The sequence below is a fragment of the Lipophrys pholis genome (genome assembly GCF_963383615.2).
Source record: "Lipophrys pholis genome assembly, chromosome: 12".
NCBI classification, from domain to species: Eukaryota; Metazoa; Chordata; class Actinopteri; order Blenniiformes; family Blenniidae; genus Lipophrys; species Lipophrys pholis.
Genome location: NC_137641.1, coordinates 8,267,962 through 8,291,944, shown reverse-complemented (window position 1 = coordinate 8,291,944; position 23,983 = coordinate 8,267,962). Strand labels below are relative to the sequence as shown.

At 44.5% G+C, this 23,983-nt stretch overlaps 1 protein-coding gene across 1 annotated transcript in view; it reads right to left on the bottom strand.

Moving 5' to 3' along the window:
* tcf4 (transcription factor 4) overlaps positions 1 to 22,426 on the bottom strand; it is a 262,646-nt gene extending 240,220 nt beyond the window's left edge. The window contains exons 1-4 of the mRNA XM_080476604.1: positions 22,407 to 22,426; positions 22,189 to 22,271; positions 21,753 to 21,791; positions 15,626 to 15,698 (exon numbers count right to left, since the gene is read on the bottom strand). Coding sequence (XP_080332730.1) covers positions 15,626 to 15,698; positions 21,753 to 21,791; positions 22,189 to 22,260 — 184 coding nt within the window. The 5' untranslated portion in view covers positions 22,261 to 22,271; positions 22,407 to 22,426. The remainder of the gene's footprint in view (positions 1 to 15,625; positions 15,699 to 21,752; positions 21,792 to 22,188; positions 22,272 to 22,406) is intronic.
* Positions 22,427 to 23,983: the final 1,557 nt, after the last annotated feature.

Genomic DNA, 23,983 nt, shown 5'->3' with positions numbered 1-23,983 from the left:
GACAAAATACCGAAATAAACTGGACATTCAGCATGACCTCAGAGTTGCTTTGCCAACTATACAGCCAGATATTGAGACTCTTGGAAAGGCCAAAAAAACATCCCCAGCTTTCCCATTAAGAACTGGGTTCGTGTGACTGTTATTTGTCTCCAAGCACTATGTTCTTTCAGTTTTAGTTTTAGTAGAGACTTGATTCCTTTGCTTCAAAGCACAATGTTTGTTCTTGTTTTATGTTGTTCTGATCTGAGCACTTCCATTACAATTTATCTGAGAAAATCTATTTTATTGTTTTGAACAGCACTTTCAGTTAATACATTTTTAAAACCACCTGAGGCTTTTAACATGCCTGTTGTACTTGAAGTATTGCTGCCTGTTTTTGAGTTGCCATGCTTTATTATTTGATATCTCTATCCAGGTTTAAAGGTTTGCACTAAAACCTTTCTTTATAAATAAATTCGAGACATTGAAAAAAACAAACATTTGGGTCGCGACTTGTCATTTCAAGTTGCTGGTAGGTCCTGAGCCCAGACCCGTTGAGAACCACTGGTGTAGAGTATCCAGGTTTATGAAATCATAATCATCGTATCAAGTAAAACCCGGCGCAGACCCTGGACAGGCCGGCAATCTGTTGGGTTGTATGACAGGTTGATGTAAAGCATTAATGTAGGCGGAGTCCTTGGTGGAGTTTGCATGTTCACTCTGTTTCTGTGTAGATTTTCTCTATTCTATTTCTACCATCCATGTCTTGATGGGTTAATTAAGAGCAATAAGTTGCCTTCAGGATGGATAGATGGATGGATGACTGATGGATGACAGCTTGAAGGGTGACACGATTATCTGAGTGTGCCAACAACATGACAACACCCCAACTAAATTGTGAATTGTAAATTGACAGTTTACAATTTGCCTTTCATAGAGACTCAGGCGATTCAATTCTCCTCTTCTCTCATTTCTTCCTCTTTCAGCTCAGCAGTTTTTAAAAACATTTTCCATAATCAGACAGATTGGACTGTGGACACCCTCGTGTTTTGCGCTGAGGTCACAGTGGAGGAAGAGGAAACGCCGCTAAACAGCAGGAAGAAACATTCAGTAGTGAAAGTTGAGAGAGAATACAAAGTGAAAAGTGATTCTCAGCGAAGCAGCCACATGGACACCGAATGCTTCGCACTGAACATGCTCGAGACTATTCGAATGTTAGGAAACTCTGACAACAACACAGCAACAAAGTGAGGCAATAAGAGCAGAAAAACAACTGAACGGAAACAACGGAAGGAAATCAGGAAAAGAAAAAGGATGGTGAACGTATAAAGAAGGGAAGGGGTATAGAAACGATGGATGGTGGGGCAATTGAGACAGAAAGACAGAACAAGATGACAACTGGAGGAAGGAAGGAAAGATGAAAATTCTACATTGTGGAGGGCGATGATGAAGGGATGACGGAGAAAACAAGACGGGTTCAAATCCAAACGTGAGGAGAGGGAGGGCGGCGAGTGAGCAAAGGGAGGCCGGAGAAAGAACAACAAGGTGAGCAACAGGAAGAGCAAGTCGATGATGTGAGGAGCGGATGATTGAGGAGGAAGAGGAGGCAAACAAGATGAAGACGTGGGAGGAATCAGCTGTTCTGAGTGTATCACAATTAACAGCCATAACACACCTCTCTTTCCTTCACTGAAACCACACACACACACACACACACACACACACACACACACACACACACACACACACACACACACACACACACACACACACACACACACACACACACACACACACCTCATCTGCCACCAAAAACACACAAGTTCTGATGCCGACATTAAACTCCCAAAACAATTTAGCTCGTCACACACTTGCACTTACAAGGATAAACACACACACACACACACACACACACACACACACACACACACACACACACACACACACACACACACACACACACACACACACACACACACACGCCGCCGCCGCCGCCGCCTCCAAGAATAAGTTGGCTGCCTCTAATTGGAGTGGTGTTTGTTGCGGAGAGGTGTTGAGCGCCGCTGTAATTGCCAGGCAGGCTGGTTGACGTTCCCTGTCTCTTTATTTTTTAAGGACTGGGTAATTAGGCTCGGTGACTGCGATTGTGCCGCCACCGCCGCCCGTGCGAGCGAACAGGTGTTGGAACGAGCGACCGAATCGCGCGGCACCTCGCTGACGTCACCGATCGACTGCTGAGCGAGAAGAAGAGAGGCTGTTTACGCCGGCGACGAGGAGGCCCGCTCGCCGCCATGGTTTCTGCGAGCGACGCCCGAGACCGAGGACTGATCATCGTGGAGGGTTTGGCGAAGCTTTTCAGCCTCACCTACAGCCCGACTGGAGGAGGGGGAAGGAGTCGACGGCGGGAGTGAGTGAGTGGGAAAAGAAAAGCCACCTGTGAATACAGCTTCTACCTCCACTGGAGTGTGCAGCCACTCTGGATATAGAAAGCTGTGCTTTGGCGGAGCGGCACTTACACTAAGTACCACCACGCTCAGAATGACAGCTCCAACAGTCAGATCTTCAAGTATACTGTTTACCATTCACTAATTAGCTGTAGAATAAAGGGCCGAGAGAAAGGGAGCTCGTTCTGGGGCATAAATGCTGAAATTGATAATCGATGAAAAGTTAACGAGTTGTGAAGCGTGAACTTTCCCCCAAGGATTACCAAAAACTGACAACTTTGGAAAAATGTTGTATTTCCAACAATATGCCAGTGATCTTTGAAATATGACCGCCGCAATCCAACCCGTTGGGTTTCTAAGTGTGAATCGTGAATTAATGGTCTTTCAGATATATTGTGCTAAGACTATATCAAGAGGTTTGTCCAGCTTTCCTCGCCAATATTTCAGAAGTTCAAAGATATTTCTGCAAGATAATCTCAACATGAGGTGTGAAAACGAGGCCAAACTCATCTGGATCTACCTGAAAGCCAATTAGGAAGAAATGCTTCTAATCTCATTCCCATTGGATCAACAATGTCTTGAATAAATGGATTTCAACTGCTTGAGTTCGTTAATCACATTCACGCATATCCAGGCGGCCGCAATGCAAGGCACCTACTCTATCCATGGGGGTCCATTGGGGGCAGAATGGAACCTTCAACCTCCTGATTGGGAGAGCACCGCTCCTTCGAATGAGCCACTTGTTTCAGTATTGTCGCTGAACACACCCAGACACAATCTTCTACTGGTCTCTTCCAGAAGGATAAAATCAGCATGTCCCAAAGCGCCGATCATCCCTGAACATGGCCACACAATCACTGGATACTAGAAACCGCCTCAACAGTCTCCAGATCTCCGTCCAGCGGGTGGTGGGACAGGGGGGGGGGGTCACGTGGACGTTGTTCTGGCCCGAGCAGTGAGTTAAAACAGAGAGAGACTTCCTGTTGCTCAGGGCAGCGAAAGACGAGGGCGCAGCAGATTGGCTGAAAGCAAAGATTCCACATGTTCGTGTGTGATCAGGAATCTAATTTAGTGGCTTTCATTTCAATATTCAGTGTGAAGATTAGTTATTTGTAAATAGGTGGATCCTTTCTGGATAGGAAGCAGGAGGTTTGAACTGCGGTTACTGAACTGGAGTTATTCTCTCATTCATTATTCGTATCTTGTTTGGAATCCTCAGCTTGGATTGTAGACACGAGGCGGTTCATTCCCTTTTTTCTGCATCTGGTTCACCCCGATACCTTCTTTTAACCACCTGTGCTGTAAATATCACACTCTTGTAAATAAATCACTGCCTTTTGATAAATTTCTCCCTCCTGATGTTTTTCCTTTATGTTCGGTCTCAGAACTCCTCGATACGAGGCGTAACAGATGTGCTTCCAAACTCAATCTTTACAGGAACGCTTCCAGCATCTTCCCTGAAACCAAGACTGGGGGGGGGGGGGGGGGGGGGGGTGAAGGTAAACTTTGGTCCAACCTGCTTTCAGCGAGGCGTTAATATTGTTCTCATGCACTTTCCAGAGCATTACGAGGACGACCTTGGCGGGATCGTCGTGGCTGCTGTTACAGCGAGCACGGTAATCATGTGAGACTGAATCAGGAGGTGAAAAGACGCAGCGGCTCAGTCTGATAATCAAGTCAATCAAGACTTCAGAGCTATGAGGAAAATTAATATATGCTGATGTAGATGTCATTTTGCTTCACCCTATGAGGAGGTATAGACAACACTTGTTCATTTAGCTGTCTGCCTTCCAGCCACTCTGCACAGTTAATGACTGGTTTCGACTTTAAGCATACAAATCAGACAGGTAACCGGCTGCAGGTGTGCAACAGATGCTCCTAAAAAACATTCACTGTCGGTGGCAGCCAAAAGCTGATGAAGGCCGGCAATTACACACCGGCACTCGGTCGACCTTTAGTCCACTTGTTACAAAGTGCTTCACAAAGTAACACAACACTGCTGACGCACTCATCCAAAACATCTGACAAAATATACCGACACACCATTTACATTTCAGACGTTCAGCTGACTGTGGCACTAGAGTCCTGCAGTTCAAATGCAGCTTTTACATTTTGATGCGCGAGACACCGCAGCATAACAGAACATAAGCCATCCATCCATATGTGCTATTTAAAAACTCACCATGGCCACAAATGGGCAAAATGTTGGGTAATGCCCGGGGAAAACACCCCACAAAAAATCACCAACACACACATTTATACCTTCAATCCATTTTGGCCCCGATCACAAGGGTGAAAAATGTCACTGTATTTCCGCAGTTTGTTCATGTGACAGTGGCATTACGTGTACTAGTCGCGGTACGTTAGATAAACTCCTGGAACACTGATGAAATGTTTCTATCTCTGTGTGAACAGGGTGGGAGTTCGGGTTGTTCGGTATACCAGTACTGTGTTGGTATTGCGGTACTGACGCCTATAAAGCGACTGGGCCCGGCCGGTACCGGTATCCATTTTATTTATTTTAGTTTTTTTACGTCGCCGCGTAGCGTCACTGTGTTGAGTGCCGAGTCTCTCGTTGGGGGAAGCGTCGGCCGGCTGCGCCGCTTTCTGACTTTCATTCACTTAGCATTTTGTAGACGTGGGAGCGTGGCGAATGACCGGGGGGTCTCTATGAGAGCCATCGTTGATGGAGGGTGCGAGATATTGACAGCTCTTTACGCAATCGTGGGGGGGATGGGGGGGGGTTACGGGATGTTTTGGACAATCGGAAGTGCGGAAAACAGCGCCCCGGTTTCTTTCTTTTGTTTTTGCACTCCGGGGGTTCCGCGCTCCGCAACTGAATAAGCGCTTCATACGCGACCTTATTTACCAACAACATTCCTGCACAGAATTTCAAAATAAAAGTCAAAACAACATATTTTCAAAACAATCTTCTCCCAACCGAGCTTGTACTTTGAAAAGAATACCGGATGCGCACGCGTAAATGACATGGCGTTTGCCTCCATGTGAGAGTGCGCATGCGTAACTGACTCAAACGACCCGTGGAAACTCCGTAAGATTGTGTTGTCTGTTCCGTAGAAAGCCTGTCTTTGTGGTGTTTTATTTACTGATGCATTTTGTTCTAAAAAAATTAATCAATGATGACATTTTTTGTGTTCTCTTTTTATTTGGAAAGTATCGAAAAGTATCCAAAGTATCGAAATACATGGTGGAATCAGTATCGATACCAAAATGTTGGTATCGTGAGAACACTAGTGGAAGCCAGTAGATTTTCCGGCTGTATAAAAATTGAGGATCACAGAGTGTTTATGCAGAAATACACAGTACGTCTCCAACAGAAAGTACATTTACTACACCGTCATCTGCATAAGTGGAGGGACGGCGCCTATAAAAACACCAGGTCCTGAATGGATCCACACAACAGAGAAGGGCGGTGAAAAGGAACTGGAATATTTACATTGTGCCGTTCTCTGCATTCAGGTGTGTGCTCATTAGGAAAGAACACAATGCCAACTAGTGGCCTGGCATACAAACTACAGCAACACAACATTTCTTGCTACCCAATGTGTAGTTTTTCAATCATTGTTGCGTCCATAATTTCTATGAAAACAGAACAATACATTACCCAGGAGATGAGTCTGGCGGTAATGAGTCACCAAATGAAGCACACGGCACTAAAACTACAAGATAAACATAAAAGTACATGTAGTTAACTAAAACTGAAGACATGTTGGCGAACTACGACAGCGAGGAGAAAGAAGATCAACGTGATGCAGTGAAATGAGCCACAAAATGTGCTTGTGTCTGATTACTATCAATAAAATGGTAATGTCACTAAAACCACTGACATTTCATTGGCTTTGTTACTTTTAGGAACTGAAAACCTCCTGTTTCTTTACATACATGATATATGACATATAGGTTTCTAAAGGCTCAGTGAGGATCAGTCTCAGCAAGAATCATTCAGACAACCTCACCTTACATCACTTTGGTACGCTTAAATGAAATGCCCAGCTCAAGATTTTAGAGCATCTTCCTGCCCCGATGTTTCCTGCCGTCACTTAATGGATGCTGGATCGGCTCCAGCGACGCACGGACAGACAGTAACATGCACTTCGCTGGAACAATGTCAGAAAAGAGTCAGCGAGCTGGTTCGGCAGGTACTGTGTCGAACATCCAACAAGTTTTTTTAAGTAATCCTCACAACTATGAGCTCCATGTTTGGATTTTATCCGATGAAAGACGCTCGTACATACGGAGCACGACTGCAGAAAAAACTGGATCCAAAAATGCCGAGCTGACCTGAAGCCAAATAACACAAATAAACGATGATAATAAGCCCAAAGCGACGAGCAACAAGAGCCTGAGAGAATCCGACTCGGAATCTTAAGACGCTGGGGGATAAAAAGTTGACAAGCAGGACTTAAAACAGCTTGATTTAAGTCGATTCACAAAGACCAAACTGGCAAAAAAAAAAAGTACAAAAACCGATGTGAACTTGAAGCGGGCCGGCCCGGCTCAGCACATCTCCGCTTTTGTCTTCGGGGAAAACATATGGAGCTCCGACTCGGTAGCGAGCCGGCCCGTCGAAGCAAGAGGCACGTCAATCTCCCGAGCTTTGAGGAAAACAAGAGGCGCGGGGAAGGAAAAAAAAACAAAAGAAAACACCGAAATCCACGCCGAGCACTCACGGGCGCGAACCTTGAAATCACTGCCATTATTAGCAGAGTCATTATTAGCATTAGAAAAGCAAATGGGGCTAATAATATTTGCCATTATGACTAAAAACGCCTATTAATCCCTAATCCGCACCACAATTAAGAGCATGGCTGGGTGTTTGTGTGAGTCGCTCTGCGTCGCCGTGCCGGAGAAAACAGGCAGAGGCAGAGCGAAGGTGGGAGGCGGAGGCATTAAGCCACCGGCTCCTGCTCTCCATCTCTATTTTGAAAGCGATCAGCCGGGCGTTTTTTGAGTGACGGGCGTAACGGAGGCAGATTTGACTGAATAAAGACAAGAGGGTGGCGGTGGGGGCGTCGCTCGCCACGCCGGAGCGCGTTATCTGTCTCAGTACAAGTGCGTCAAATCAAACGGCAGAGGGGATATTATTAAAGCCACCCCCTTCTTTTTTTTTTCTCCGCTGTGAACTGTGACTTAATAAGCTATGCCAATTAGGGGAACAAAAATCAGGCGTGCCATCGGAGCTCTATCAGCCCTCGCCCAAATCTCTCTGCTAATGCGTGAAGCGCGCTGGCAGCGGCGGCGGCTCCGCCGTTTGTCTTCGCTTTTGACAAGAAAGGGAAGAAGAGGCGGAAGGAGGGACAAAAATAAAATAAATTGATTTGGTGTTTGCTTTCAAACTGGCGAGGATTTTTTTTTTATTTTATTTTTTTTTCAAGAGCAAACCTGTCATATATTTAGACGGTTTTTTTTTCGCCAAACAAATTCCACTGCAAGATAAACCTGATGTGACTTTGTTCCACTGTGAATGATCGTCTTCAGTTTTACTAAAAGAGTCTGTTTGAAGACCACAATCTACCAGAGGAATGGAGATCATCTGCAACTTTTCACCACTAAATCAATCAAATTTCCTGACTTCCCGCCACCATGTCTGCAAAACATTCAGAACCTTCAAAATGATGACGACACACATTAAAAAGATGCTTTTTTTTGTGTGTTTTTTTTGCTATATTTGCCTTTATGCAGAGGGAGTGTATGTGATTTAACTGTTGAGTTTTTATTACAGTTTTTTTTTTTTAACAGCTATTTAGGTCATTTTGGGCTATTTTAGCTGTTGAACAATTTTGCTTTTTCAGCACTTTTAACAGTTTTACTGTTTTCTGGGGCACTTTTAGCAAAAGAATACAATTCTTTTTAATTTTAACTCTTTTAATCGTGTTTAATTACTTTTTTTTTTTTTTTTTTTTTTAAACCATTCAGTTGTTTAAACCCGTTATTAGCCATTTACAGTTTTAGCTTCTTTTAGCTAGTTAGCACTTTCATCATCACTTTTTATTGTTTTTTTTCCCCTAAAAAAAAAAAAACCCTCACCCAGCTTTGTTAAATTTGAAGCACAATGAAATAGAATGAACCCCTTCAGTTCGGCTGCAAGTTGCTTCTGCGTTTGAAAAGTGACGGAGGTGAAAGGCGGCGGGTGGAGGAATGTAACTGAAGTCTCAGATTTGTCTCCTGAATCGCGGAGAAAAGTCTCTCTGAAATCTGAAAGGTTGGTTTCTGCGTGACTCTGCCGAGGAGCCACGCGGCGGCAGGTCTGTGCCTCAGAACTCTTTCTAGTCGCGCTGCTTTAGGTTGAGAACCCTCTGTTCTGTACCTTCCCCGCGGGATCCGTGTGACGGGAAGTTCCTGGTTTGTGCTTTCTGAGCTCCAAAGGTGTTAAAAACTTTTTTTTTTTCTTTCCTTCTGCTTTTATCCAGATGCACAAGCAGCTGTTTGTAAAATTAAACTGTGTTTATGAAGAGATTTGAGTTTTCCGTGGAGCTTCCCCCCCCCGACACAGAAACAGGAAGTGAGGTAGTTTCAGGTTGTTCTTTCACTCCTCCACCTTCATCCGTTCTTCTTTTAACTTCTCTCCTCTTACAATGGTTCTTCCCTTTCTTCTAATGTTCTTGTCTTGTCTCCTATATTCTTCTATCCATCCTCTCCTTCCTTCCTTTTATCTTAGGGTTATTTCTACTCCTCCTACTCCTGTTTCTTCTTTTATTTGTTCTTCCATCACTTTTCACGTCATTTCAATTCCTCCTTTATTCAGATTCTCATGTTGCTTTTGCTTTCTCTCCTCTTTTTTCTTGCTTTTCCATTTTTTTTCACTCCTTGTCATTCATCTTTCTCCTCTTCCTCTCTTTCCTTCTCTCACTCTTCTTCCTGTCTTCCCATTTCACTTCATTTTCTTAACATGTACATCTTTCTCTCCTCCCTATTAGCATTAATCTATTCTTCCTTTTTGTGATGATTTCTTCACTTCTATTTTTTTTCACACCTTTTTTTTCAGTTCCTTCTTTTTTCTTTCTTTCTTCTCCTTCACGTGACTTGATCACAAAACTTTCCTTCTTTCATTTCATTTCTCTCATGTTTTCTGTTTTCCTTCCTAACTTTCTTCTTTGGTAATTCTTTCAGCCATTCTTTTCTTCTCCTTTTATCTATTCTTCCCTTCTTTTGTTCTAATTTCTTTATCCTTTTTTCATCCAAACCATTTCCTTCTCAGATTATGTCTTTAACCAGTGACTTTCTATTTGGCTTTTCCTGTAAGTTTCTCTTCCACCTTTAGGTGAGAAACTCTTTCTTTCTGTTCTCTTTGTTTACTTCCACTCATTAACCTCGTCTCTCTTTGTAGTTTTCTATTTTTTCTATGTTTTCCTCCTTCAGGTTTTCCCTCTTTCTCTCTTCAGCTTCCTTCTTCCCAGCCTCCCTCCATCTGTTTTATTAATTTTCCACTTCCTCTCTGCCTTTCTGTCCTTTGAATCCACTGACTTCCCGATTGCGTTCTCTCCTCTAACGTTTGGTTTTCCTGCTCTTTTCCTTCCTTCCTGCCTCAAATTCCACAGAAGTGGAAGTGATGGATGCCTCTCGCCCAGAGAGACCACCGAGCGATGCTCCATCTCCACTCTGCCGAGTGTAAAACACACAGGACTCCTTCCAACACCTCTGACATGGAGGCGAACGGCAGATCTGAGAGGTTAGAACAGCGTTTTTCTTTTTTTTTTTTTAAAAAAAGAGGAAAACAGCGAAAGCAGCCAAGACCTGAAATAGACGAGCGGCGGCGGCGGCGGCGGAGTGAAGCCGCTCTGTTGAACGGCTTCATCCAGGAGGAGATTAGAAACACACACAGAGTTTGAAGTGTGCATTATCTTTTCAGGGATGATCCCGAAATAAACAACAACAAGGAGCGAAATCTCTCAATAATTAAAGCGCCTAATCCACTTCCTGTTGGTGATGACCGTGGGCTGAGCGTGTCAGCCGGGATGTTTATGTTTTTGGATGCCTCTCGGTGGTTTTGAAGGTGAAATGTGCGGCCAGAAAAGGCGCCGGGGCTTACGTGGAGCGCTGCGCGGGCTTCAAAAGGCGGGAAGCATTCACGGGATTGTGTGAAGGCTGTCATTTCAGCATTCACTGGCTCCGTGAAGACACGTTTCGGGGGGTGGGGGGGGGGAAATGTCACTCCTTATCCTCAAAAGCATCGGATAAAGCATATCCTGGAACATATTTTTAGTCCCCGGCTTCAGTCTGACTGAGGAGGTATTTTTACACAACACTCGTGCCGTTTGGTGCTTTCATCCAGGCTCTTGTCCCTGTTACAGCCTCAATTTTTTTCCTGTTGATGTTGTCTTCTAAAGCCCTGTTTGGCAAGCTCGGCCCATTCTGCACGACGTGCATCCTTTATGTTGGGGAAATGTCTGCGCTGGCAATATCGGTGGCAGTGAAAATATACGAGGTAAATGTGATCACTGTGGAGAGGTGTCGGGTTTTACATCTCGTGGTGTCAAATGAAATCTACATAAAAAAAGCTTGCATGCATAATTCCAAAATCAGACATTCAGGTATCTGTCGCACAATTTTTACTGACTTTAATCGCATTTTTTGACATTTTCAAATCACTTATTTACGCACCAATATGTGTACCGTGATTTTGAATGAACAAAAACCGTATTTAAATGAAATCTCTGAGCTATGAAAGATACTACTGAAGTAAAACTTATTAAAATGGTAAACAACATGGTGTGAAATCAGTTCATTGCAGCTTTGTGTTTAATGCAGAGCTGCTGTAGGATTTAGGAACTATCATCACATTAAACTGTGCTTGTTTTCTGATAAGAATGAGTGCCGGTGGTCCACATTGACAGTCACTTTACGTCGCCAACATCTTGTATGTGAATTTAAAAAAAATGGCTGCAGGAGCTGGAAAGCAGTGGCGTTTGCACTCGCGATGAACTGGAATCCCCCACTGCACAAATACAAGCTAGAGGATGGCGAAGGTATAGTCCTGTCTTCCTTTTATTTACTTTCTGCAAAGTTGCTGTTAAATTATTGTGCGTTTCAGTGAAACCGGAGCAAATGGAAAGTGACCCGACACGTATTGCCTTGAACGATGAGAAAAAAAACTTCAAAAGCCGCCGTAAAGCAACGGTTCTACTGGAGAAAGAGACGCACTCGGTGAGGACAGGTTTCAGCATTATCCAGCTTTAGTAAGTCATGAGGAGCTGATGTCAAAGTGAAGCTCCTGCTGAACCAACAGAAGAAACGACACGAGCTTCACCGCGAGAATCTTCTGAGGGATCCAACATACAGACGTCCGCCTTCGGTACAAAAACAAACGGGACCATTTCTGCACGTGGGTGTTTGCATGTTTTCTCCCACAATCCAAAAACCCCCACAATGCAGAGAGCAGCAGGTCAGAAACGTACACTGCTGAAATGGCAGCGTCTGTCTGAGCTTCATCTGATCAATTGAGGTTTTTTTTATTGTGTACTGTTGAGTGATTTTTAACAATTAATTGGTTCCGTTCAGGAAAAACGTAAAACAAAAACCAAACCACCACAAATTAGGCCTTGGCGATACGGCCTTTTATCAGTATCTCGATATTCATAGGCCATATCCCGATACACAATATATATATCCATATTTTTCCTGAAATCAACACTTTTGATGCATAAATCACACGAGTGTGAGGATTCTATGTCTGCATTGAAACATTCTCGTTCACACAACATTAATATATACTAATATTTAACTGAGATGCAGTAAGGGGGGAATCACAACAAAGTGAATCTTGCTAAAGTCGTATTTATTAAACAGCATCATCATGAAATTGTCTTTTATTATTCATTTCTCTCACTTGAATAAACAACACAGGTAGAGATTCTCTGCTAAATGTTTCCGACCAGGCGGATCACATCCTGGCGGCCACGGGGACGACCCGTGGCGGGGGGAGAACGATGGGCAGGCGACGCCGGCCTGCAGCGTTCGTGGCACTCTGCTAAGGTGTGTGACGTCGCGCCTCGCGAGAGGACGGGACGTCTGTCGGGAGCGCTCGTTTTGTCTCCGAGAGCCCGTCGGCTGCAGCCGGCAATTTAATACCTGCGGCTAAAAGCCACAGTGTGAAACTCAAGTACTCATGATATAGTCATTTTCTAGATCGCGCAGACAACAAGCCGCCACACATCGAGTATATTGGATAGGCCGCAATATATCTACATATAGACGGGATAAAGATTTTATTTTTCATCAACATTATAAAAGCTTGTTGTATTTGCAGTTTGTGTTGTTACTGTTGCATCGGTCTCACTTCTTTGCTTTCCCATTTAGATTAGAACTCTGTGGATGTTCAGTTATAAGCTACCAAGTTATTGAGGTCTAAAATGAGTTTGTGGCTCAAAATTCACTTTTCACATAGATCGGGTCACGTGTACAATCAGAGCTCATTTCTGGAGGTCAAACTGCTCACAAGAAAAGCTGGTCAACAATCCTTTTGTAAAAGAAACCTCATCGAGACACTACCAGTCAAATAGGACTCGCAGTGTGACGATGAGAGGAGACTCAAACACATCCATAAAGGTACAAGTTCAGGAGCATTGAACTCCTGACTCGTATGCTGAAGCAGGCGGCGGGCCGCGCTCCGTGCTGGCACGCTCCCCCGCCCGGGTCGCGCTCCAGCCTTTGGGAAGCGCCGCTCTCATGGTTGTGTGGGTCTATAGAGTTCTAATTAGCTGCATTCACAAACAGCACCAGGCTCATCAAAATGCCGAGGCCTGCAGAAAGCCACAGCAGGGGTGAACAGAGCGTGTGTGTGTGTGTGTGTGTGTGTGTGTGTGTGTGTGTGTGTGTGTGTGTGTGTGTGTGTGTGTGTGTGTGTTTAGAGTGTGATTTGTGTAGGGGGGGGGGGGTAAGTGTGTGTGTGTGTGACACCACAGTTCCTGTATCAAAAGGGGAAAAAAAGCAACAATCCCGATGTGAAGAAACGCGACGCGACAGCGAACCTGCGGCCTAACAACCGCTACAAATTCCACTAAATCCACTCGCCCGCTTCCTTGTTTTAGACAAAATGGTGACATTTGTCGTCCTCCTCCATTTGTATGCACGGCACGGGAGGAACCGACATCCTGACACCGCAGAGCACCAACAACAACAACAAGCACACAACCGAGCCGTAAACAAAGAAGACGCCTCGCCGTCTCCCTCTGTTATCCAGACAGCTAACAAAATGGCTTCCGAGAGGCGAACGAACGCGAGCCGGCGGTTCTTGGTGAAGACTGTCCGGGAGCGGCTTGAAATCCCCCCCCCCCCCGATCCGGTGGACCGGTTTCAGGGGAGCTGATGCCGCTGCCTGAGCAGAACGCAGATGGAAGCGACGCAGCCTGATCACAGTGAGGAGCTCCAACATGGAGCAGAGCGACGGCAGCGGCAGCAGGAGGGAGGCGGCACAACGTGGAGGAACTCCACATCACACACTGCAGCTGACGCTAATAGACGCTTATGCTCGGAACATTACGCAGTCACAGATAGAAAGAATAAGCAGCGAGAAGTGAACCCACCAGACATACATCGATGTGCAGCGGCTCAGCCGACTCGTCTCTGAGGCTCTTTGATAGAATCCGAAGAAGCTCGGTGAGCCGTTAGCTTGGCCAGCTAGCAACACAAATATCGCGCCAATCTTCCCGACAAACGTTTTGTCATTTTCACTTGTTTTTAAGGTACAGTGTGTAACGTTTAGCCATCGCCACCTTTCAGGACGGAGCGGTTGTTAACTTCACTGGCCTTCCTTCAACTTTTAAATGTTCCCTCCAAGATCAGCATAAAGCTCAATTAAAACGTCTTTTCAGGGCTTTTTTTCCGTGATCATCGAACGCTTCAAATAAGAAGAAAGGATGACGGTAGACGTTCAGTCACGGTGGATTTGCACTGCTTGAACCATCTCGTGCTACTTTCCACTGTCAGTCACATTCACACACATTATCACACAACGATAGCAACATCGCTGCTGTGCAACGTGTTCATCCTGTTCTGGAAACACCGTGAAATGAATCCATCCTCTTATGAACCTCCTTCCCTCCCGAGCCGAGTATTCCCCTCGGGTACGTCAAGTCCTGTATATCTACTGTTATCTGCGTGACTTCTACTTGATTTCATGACATATAAATCAAATAGAAACCACCTGGCTGTGATAATCACTTTACAGGCGCTAAAGCTCAAAACTTCATGAAAACTCTAAATTAGCTGAATATTCTGGACAAAGAGGGACAATACTTCATCATTTTGTCCTGATCGCACTTCCTGGGCCTGAGCGGGAGAGTACTAAACACAGAGTCAGCACTTTTTAATTTGATGACTCAACTCCACTATGACCAATTTTACAAAACTGCAAAACAAAACAGTTAAAACTATGTTAACTTTAATATCCAAATCTGTAAAACTGAATGTTTCCAACTCGCTGGTCTAAATTTTATGTGGATCGAGGGAAGAGCTGAATTTTTGTTTTTATTTTACTTTTATTTTATCACAAAAAAAAACATTATTGATATTAAAAATCTCTTTTTCAAGAACAAGACAAGCAGGAGTACATTAAGGTTCCAGACAAAACAGGCACATAAAACATATAAGAAAAATGCCAATACATTAAAAACATGCAATATACAGTATATATATATGTATAAATACATATAAGTTGCGCACAAATTAAAATTTGCCACCTTTAGCTTGTTGTTGTGCAAAGTGACCACATGAAGCTAAATGTTTCCATCAATCCAAGAATGTCCATCAAATGATTCTTCCTGTTTGGCTGACGTTTGTCATAAACTACAACTGAAACCATCAGAGTGATCGACTTCGGTCAAAAACAGGAAAACAAGACCAGGTGAACCAGTGCACAATCAAAGCCTGATCATCCAACTGAACAATCCGCTGTGTGACGCGGCGAAACCAGGTCAGTCTTGCAAGATACTAGGGACGAAGAAGGAACCAGCCGAAGCCATCGAGTTATTTTCAAAGTCTCTTCAAATCGCCAAACGGACGACGAAGCAAAACGGCAGACAAAATCAACAACTCTGCATTTGCATGTACAGAACATGAATTCAACACAAAGAAGATTCAAACAGCAAACGAAGCAGCAGAGAGCAGGTGTGAGAGGAGGAGGAGGAGGAGGAGGAGGAGGAGGAGGAGGAGGAGAAAAAAAAGGAAAAAGAAAGCTGACGTACTTGAGCCGGAGAAATGTCCGCTCCCCAGGGAGGTCGGTCCGTTCTTTCCACTGCTAACAGGAGGGGAAAACATCTACAAGACAAACAGAGCGCACATTACCTGGGAGAGCACTGACACGGCGGCGCACCAACACACTGCTCTACTCAGGCAGCAGCTACACACTGAAGCTTCATTCCAAAAACGCCACAGTACCATTCGGTTCTCGTTCCGCCGGATCTGATCAAATATTCACAGAACTGTCACGGTGACACGTTTTGGTTTGTTTTGGTCTTTTTTAAAGCATTTTGTTTCACTTTCATGTTCTGGAAGGAAACTTGGAAGGCTTTTTAAGAAGAAACCTTCTTTATTACCAGTGTGGCTCAGGCTGGGTATTTTCGTTAGAAACTAAAACGAAGCGTTATTTATTTGCTAAACGTGTGACTTTGTGGACGACGTCGCTTCTCGAATGCTTATGTGGAGTTTAGTAGAAACACATTAAGCTTGCTCATTTAAAATTGTGAATTTTGAAAAAAGAATATATCTATATATATAATTACTATTTTGAGCGAGCACTATGATGCTCAGTGAGGTGAAACAATTTGATAAGTCAAATTTAATTGTGGTAATTGAGACGCAAACAAGTGTGAGGTCCCGGGTCAGGAGGGCGAGGGATGTCCAACAAGTTTAAAGTCAAGACCAGCATGAAGAATCCAAGTCCAAGTGCAACTACAGAAGGAAAACTAAAGTCCACATCAACAGAGGTCCGGAGTTCTGGACAATATCAAGTCCAGATTTGGGTCCAAAGTGTGTCCCAAGTCACTGGACCATCAGGTTTCAGTTCTGGCTTCAGTTTCAGCAGATATGAAAGCGTAAAGTCGAGGCCAAATTCGATTCCAAAAGCGTTGAAGCATCGAGTCCATCGAGGAAAAGGTCCTGACTCCTGACAACACGTTAGTGCATGTCCAGGCGAAGTCTCACAGGTAAACATGAAGGTTCTGAGTCGAGGAACCTTCAGTTCAGTTCAGTCTTTAAAAATCTTTAAATGAAGAGGTTAACCTCCAAACGAAATCAAAGGGGTCAAAGGTCAAGGTCCAGCCGTCAAATCGAGACAAACGGGTTCTGGTGTCACCAAGAAATCCAACAAATCAGAAGACAAACACAAAATCAGTGACAAACTGAAAGTCTGAGTTCAGAACGTAAGAAAAGCCCACATTTACAGGCCCTGTTGGTTATTTTATGTCAAGTCCTACATTGAGTCCAGAGTCCAGGCATGCGACTGTAAACCAGCACCAATGAAAGCAGATTGGACCAGAGGCCCGTTCAAACCTCACAGAACACCGGTTCAACACTGTTTTTACCTCCAAACGTTTGTTGCAACCTGCATTACTGGTGGTGTTTTTATTTTTTATTGTATGTGAAGCACTTTGCACCGCAATCTTATGTATGAAAAGTGCTATACAAATAAAGTTTGATTTGATTTGATGAAGAAGAACAGCTAACGTGTGGCTAACGGCTAAACCGTGGCTAACATGGATCCTAATGATGGACTGAACCAGGGTCACGTTGTGGGTCAAACTCAACGTCTAGTCAGAACGACGTCCAGCCAGAACGACGTCCAGGCAGGACGACGTCTAGGCAGGACGACGTCTAGGCAGAACGACGTCCAGCCAGGACGACGTCCAGGCAGGACGACGTCCAGGCAGGACGACGTCCAGATCAGCCAGTTTGTGTTTTCCTGCTCGTTGTTGACGAGACGCAAAATGAAAGGTCAAACTTTTCCAAAACGTGATTCTGATTCCGCATCAATGAAGGCAAATGAAGTATAAACGAAAACTGAAGTGACGTCTGGTCTTGAGGGTTGATGACGTTAATGCACAATCTTATTTTGCCTCTCAGAAACCGAATGAGGTCGCCTGGACCGGGAGACGAGTCCTGGAAGACGCTCCTGACAAGTGCTTCCTGAGTAGTGCTTTGTTTCTGTGGACTTTAGCAGAATAAACTTCATGGTGATTCGGGATAATAAAAGGAGAAGCGGAAGAATGTCGACGCGTTTAAAGGTTTTGTCGTTACACCATTTGAGGAGAATGTGACGCTGCTGGTCGGAGACTTAATTAGATGATCTTCATTAGTCGAAGGACTGGATGTAGAGTCTGATTCTGACTTCTTGGTACTTGACTGTGTTCAGCCTGTTGTGGCGTCGACACCTCGACACCCAGCCCGAGCCAATCGCACACTCTCATCTCGAGAGATCATTTTCAAAAAAAACACCGGAATGGTTTGCTGGTTTATTTTTTTTTTTCCCCAAATGAAACAAAAAGGAATCAGATTCCTCGTTCAGCATCTGTGAAAAATAAAGGGAATGGCTGGAATCACCTGCTCAACTCAGAGAAAAATGTGTTCTCGTCGTCAAGTGTCGATTCTGCCAAATGTTGGACGGCTCGTTTTGGAATGAAACAATTGGTATCTACTTCATATCTGACTGAAACATATGAGATAACCATCAGAACTAGTTGCCATCTGCTCTGCACATCTACAGGAAAATGGAGGCCATGTTTCGACGGAGGCTGAACGCTGAGTCCTGCTGCAGAGCTGCCGCCACGCTTTAGAGCGCAGACGTCTGAGCTCCGGAGAAAAAACCTCCTCACTCCCATCCTGCTTCTGGGTTTGAACATTTTTGGACGGAGCTTCCTCATTCTTTTAAAGCGACTGTGGAGCGGCGAGCGGCGGATCTGTCGGAGGCCTGCAGCACATCCAGACCAAACAAACGCCGGGTAGATCGAAGGCAGATTATTAGCGCGGGGAACGGTTGTTATTGTGTGTGTGTGTGTGTGTGTGTGTGTGTGTGTGTGTGTGTGTGTGTGTGTGTGTGTGTGTGTGTGTGTGTGTGTGTGAGTGTGTGTGTGTGTGTGTGTGTCGGGGGTTCTGTCGATATCCCAGTCGAACCGCTCCGAGCTGCCGGCGGTGGCGGTGGCGGCGGCGGCGGCGGCTCGTGGGCGCGTACAGACAGATGATGGCATAAATTAACGCTCGGCCTGCGTCAGTAATGAGAAGAGCTGCGTTCTGGCTGCTGCTGCCCTCCTTTGTTTGAAGATGGAGGAGAGATACGGGACTGAAATCAACCTAATTTAAGTTTTTTTTCATGAAACACGCACACGCCTAACAAGTGTCCATTATCTAATAAGAGTGAGTCGGTGGCTTGTTTGTGAATATTTAACACCTATAATAACAGACCCCATTCAGCCTTTTTTCAACATTTATGCAGGACAAAAGCTTTTTATGTCGATTTTTTTTTACAATTAAGACATATAGCATTAGTACACTACTGCTCAGTCTTTGTCCAATTAATTGGTTTAATCAGCCTGTTTTTATTTTTAAAAAAAAATTAAAAAAAAAGGATTTTCCATTACTGTCGTACATGCAGGTTTAAATATATAATTTTCAAATATATTTAGCCTTTTCTCTGCTTTTTAAAATACAAGTCATTATGAGCTCCATCGCAGCTGTAGGATGTGTGTTACTAAAGCAATAATTTTTCATTATTAATTGAGATTTGATGTGGCTTTTAATCACCTTCCAAGACTTGGATTGACCGTACTAATGAAATGTGCCTGAAAATGCCAAAAGGTGTGTTACCACAAATACACAAGAATCCAAAACCTTATTGAAAGTACATGGATAGCGTCTTATTTCTGAGCTTCTTTACATCATAATTTAGATTTAAATTATCAGAAGATGTGACAAAAAAAATAAATAAAAAATACACAAGATATAGGAAAGTTAGAAACTAAATGTTATTTAGTTTAGATTTAAACTCCCTAAAATTCCCTGTAAGAGCACCGATTTTACTTTTTGGGGTCGTCCACTCGCTGCTGTCACTGAACAGCTGATTCAACCCATTCTTAAACAAACGTCTTTAGAAACGAGACTTGATGATGTGTGCCAGTGAAATGCTGAAACAAAGATTCACCTGAAAAGCTTAAAAGGTGTAAAAAAATATATATATTTTTTTAAATCATCATTATGAGGCAAACATTTATAGTAAAATCAAATTATTTTCAATTGCAATGATTCGATTCACTGGAAAACTGTTCAAACTGAAAAATCCTGAAACCTGATGTGTTGTAATTATCTTCATGACACTGACGACGTGTCAACACGGTTAAAAATCAGGTTCAAGGTGTGTAAATATAGATATGAAGTCCCAATATTGGACGTGTTTTTCTTGTTACACCACATGACATTAGTCACGTTATTGTGTATGTTTAATGAAATGAATCTCAGTTTATCTGGATAATGGCTTTGGTCTGTGCATTAAGAACTAATGGTGATTTTTCACCGTATTCTACTTCAGAGTCACTCTACTGTATTGATCCTCAGCAGGGAGCTTCACAGCCAATGGAAAGGTGGAAAAGGGTTTCGTTTTTTTACTGTAGTTTTTATACAGGAGCGTATTGATTGATTGTGGGTTGATTAGTCTGAAGGATAAAAACATTCAAATAATTGACTCAGGTTGGATCCTGATGTAACGAGGAACTAATTCCACGAAGGAGGCATCAGGATGAAGTTTGACCAAAAAAAAATAAAAAAAATAAAAGGAATCTAACAATATTTCACAAACTTGGTTTCAAACCACTGATTAAAACAAAAATCTTCTTTGTGTCTTTTTTTTTAATCTAAACTAAATGGACCTTAAGCATTTTTTGCACAAAAGAACGATGAGAATCACTTGAAAATGTTCAAAGGTGTCGGAGAATCATAAAACAGAATAAAAGCAGATGCTGATTCTGAGCTTGAAAAATAAAATTAACCTTATTTAATCTTTTTTTTACTTTTGAATTGTTTCTACCAAGACTGAATGTCAGGCAGTGTAAACACAAAACTATAAAGAATGTTTTTTGTCGTTTTTTTTTGTTTTGGGGTTTAGGGTTAGGTCAAAATCCATTTTTAGGAAAAAATTCTAATATCCTCATGAGCTTCCTGTGGAAGTCAAGTGTAAGAATAAGAGCAATGGAAGCCATGTTTTTGTGGTTACACCAATGGTAATGGATTCAGCTTTTTAATTTAAGAGAAATATCAATATAACCTGCTTATAGTGTGTGTGTGTGTGTGTGTGTGTGTGTGTGTGTGTGTGTGTGTGTGTGTGTGTGTGTGTGTGTGTGTGTGTGTGTGTGTGTGTGTGTGTGTGTGTGTGTGTGTGTGTGTGATCAATACAGACTTTACATGGATTCCTGAAGCGATGACACTTAAGAGTCGTGTTCTTAATGAACACGTGTTGACCCGCACATGCATTCGGTGTTTGTGGTTTGAATTTTGAATCTGCTGAATGGACGGGATTTGTTAGAAGCGTTGACCGGAGGGTATTGCGTCGCCGTCAGGTGAGACGTGTGTGTTTCACGAGGCCTCTCGGCGCTCCCGGCATTGTTCTTGGTCCATCCTCACAGACGCCTCAGCCCTGTTTACCGCCTCACATGCGAAGACCCGCGTCCGCATCTCCTTCATTAGAATAAACGCTTTTCACAAACTGCCAGAGCACGGTAATTCTTCCCTTTGAATCCTCCTGTAGGGTTTTGGGTTTATGGCACTAACACTGGCGTGCAGCTTGCTGGGCTGCAGCGGTGGAATCGGGAGTTGAGGGCAGGCAGGCAGGCAGGCAGGCAGGCAGGCCTGTCAGAAACGCAGCTTTTCCTTCATTTCACAGCAGGATTAAAACAAGTCGGATATTTTCTCTCTCTACATTTGGGGTGTTTCATTATTTTTTTTTTCTTTCTGTTTTAATTCCTCCTCCTCTCCCGGAGGAGGAGAGGCAGAGAAAACATGGCCGGGAACCGGACCCTGTTTCCTGCAGGGAAACACGCGCGCGCGCACACACACACACACGCGCAAACTTTTCTTTTCTTTTTTTTTTAACCTGGATTCACGAAGTTTGGTCATTTAAAGCAGGACTGCAGGTTCACGTCTCGACATCGAGCCTGTTTTGCTCTTTTTTGTTGTAATTTGGCTGCAGATTTGCATGGAGCGGCCTGGAAACTCACACAGACATTTGTAATCTAAGTTCTATCAACAACAACAACAATAGTAAGAATCAGGCTAAACATGACAGGGAAGAAGAAAAAAAAAAAAGAAAGGATTTAAAATGAGATATACTACCATGGATGTTGGGAACATTTTCAAATCGCTGTTTCGCATCTACAAGACAACAAAATTACTAATGCAGCATCACCAATTCTCTGCACACACAAGCAAAGAAATTAAAACAGCACACACACAAACAAAATAAACCAACAGTTTGCACCCCCCCCCCCCCTCCCCACACCCCCAAACTCACCCCCCCCCCCCCCCCCCCCCCCCCCCAATTTGCAAGTTACAGGAAACACAGAAGTTGCGACCAAACAGTTGGAAGGAGGAAAAGCAGAAATGTGAAGACGCCGGTGCGCAAAATTCAGAACGTAAACACAACGCGTAATGAGCTTCCGCCGGCTTCAGCTGACAGGGGGGGGGGGGGGGTCTACTTATTCTGTGCACATTAAGGCTGAATTTTAAAAGACATAAGAGACGGGGGGAGAGGAAAGGTGCGTGTCCTTACCGCGCTGAAGTCCAGCAGGTCGCTCAGCTCCTTGTCCGTCCCCAGAGCTGCCATCCGCTGTTGATGATGCATTTTAGCGAGACCTAAAAACATGGAAACAAACGGAGAGACAGATAGATAGAGCGGGATAGGCGGACAGATTGATAGATGGAGAGATAGAGAAGGGAGGGAGAGGAGGAGGAGGAGGAGGAGGAGGAGGAGAAGAGAGGGAGGAAGACCTCGGCTTGTTCTTTTTCCCTGTTTCTCTCTCCCGTGCGCACGGCTCCCGGAGCTCTTCTTCCAAACGCGAGCCAAATAATAAATCCCAGTTTTCAAAAAGGAAGAAGAAGAAAAAAAAAAAAAAAAAAAGGAGGAAAAACAACCTTTAAAAGAGCCTCGGGTGAAAATTTAGTTCATCCTCGGATCTCGGGCTCAGTCCCGGTTTCCTAGTTCGGCAGCAGGAAATAAATCGCAAGAAGAAGAGGAAATAAAAGAGGGGAGGAGGGCGTCGGAACGGAAGACTTTACGCGTCTGGATCTGCGCGTTTATCTGCTTTTACCTCCCTTTTCCAACGTGCAGAACAAGTCCGAGCTCCACGCGCGAAGACGCAGTCAGTCCGCCGCGCGCCGCGCAATTAAATAAATAACACGCGCTCGGGATGGAGGAAGGGGGGGGCGGGGGGGGGGGGAAATCACCTCCGCTCGGTGTGTGAGTGTGTGTGTGTGTGTGTGAGAGAGAGAGAGTCCAGGCAGAGGGAGCGCTGCGTCCTGACCCACCGGGGCTAAGGTGCCCTCCGCTCGGGCTGCGGTAGCTGAAGATCCCCTCTCTCGAGCGCGCGCGCTCTCTCGCGCTCTCTCTCCTCCTCCGGTGCGCAGGGACGGATCGGATCCCCTGCGCGCGGCTCTGGCTCTGCCTCCGGCGCAATGAACGAGTCAGTGCGGCCACCTAGCTTCCATTCTGGTCCCAGCAGCAGGCTGAGCGCCGATCCTCCGCCGCGCCGCAGGAGAGAGCGACCAAAAAAAAAAAAAAGAAGAGAGAGAGAGAGAGCGCAAAAAAAATCCTCAAGAAATAAAACACCGCAAAAAAATCCTCAGGAAAAAGAGAGAGGGGAGAAAAGGACTAAAACCGAAAGAGGAATCGGGTTGTTGCTGTGATTGATTGGCTGATTGGCGCACTGATTGGCTGGTTTAATTTCAAGTGGATTAATTAGGCAAACTGAGGAAGAGAAAGTGGATTTTTCCAAACAGGGATTCTGCTTCAGGAGTTGAAACTTTGAAAATCTTATAAATGTTGATTCATCAATACATTTGTAGCCCGTGATTCACTTGTTCACACGTTGCTCCTCTTCTTTCCTTGAGGTAGTTTCACTGTGACTTCTGACTTATTTACTCCAGATCACAGTGGGTCAGCCAGCCCCCCCCCCCCCCCCCCCCCACCATCAGGGTCAACCTTCCTATGGGACACCCCACACCTACCCACCCCAAAGGACAGCCCACCCTATGGATCAGGCCCCTATCGGTCACTCCTCTCCGGAAAATCTTTGCAGTACTCTCTCTCTCTCACTCTCTCTCTCTCTTCCCTTCTCTCTGTCTGGCCTATTTCTGTAAATTACACCTAACATGTGCAGACGTTTTCTCTGGCAGAGAAACTGCAGCGAGGCGACTCTGGACTCTCACAGGTGCAAGAAAACCTAAAAGCGTATTTTCTGCCGTCTCGAGCGGGCCCGCGTTTGTAGGTCCCGCACAGGATCTCCCGGTTCAACTCACCAAACGTTAATTCACACACATAACCTCGGGAGAAGGGCGTTATGATTGTT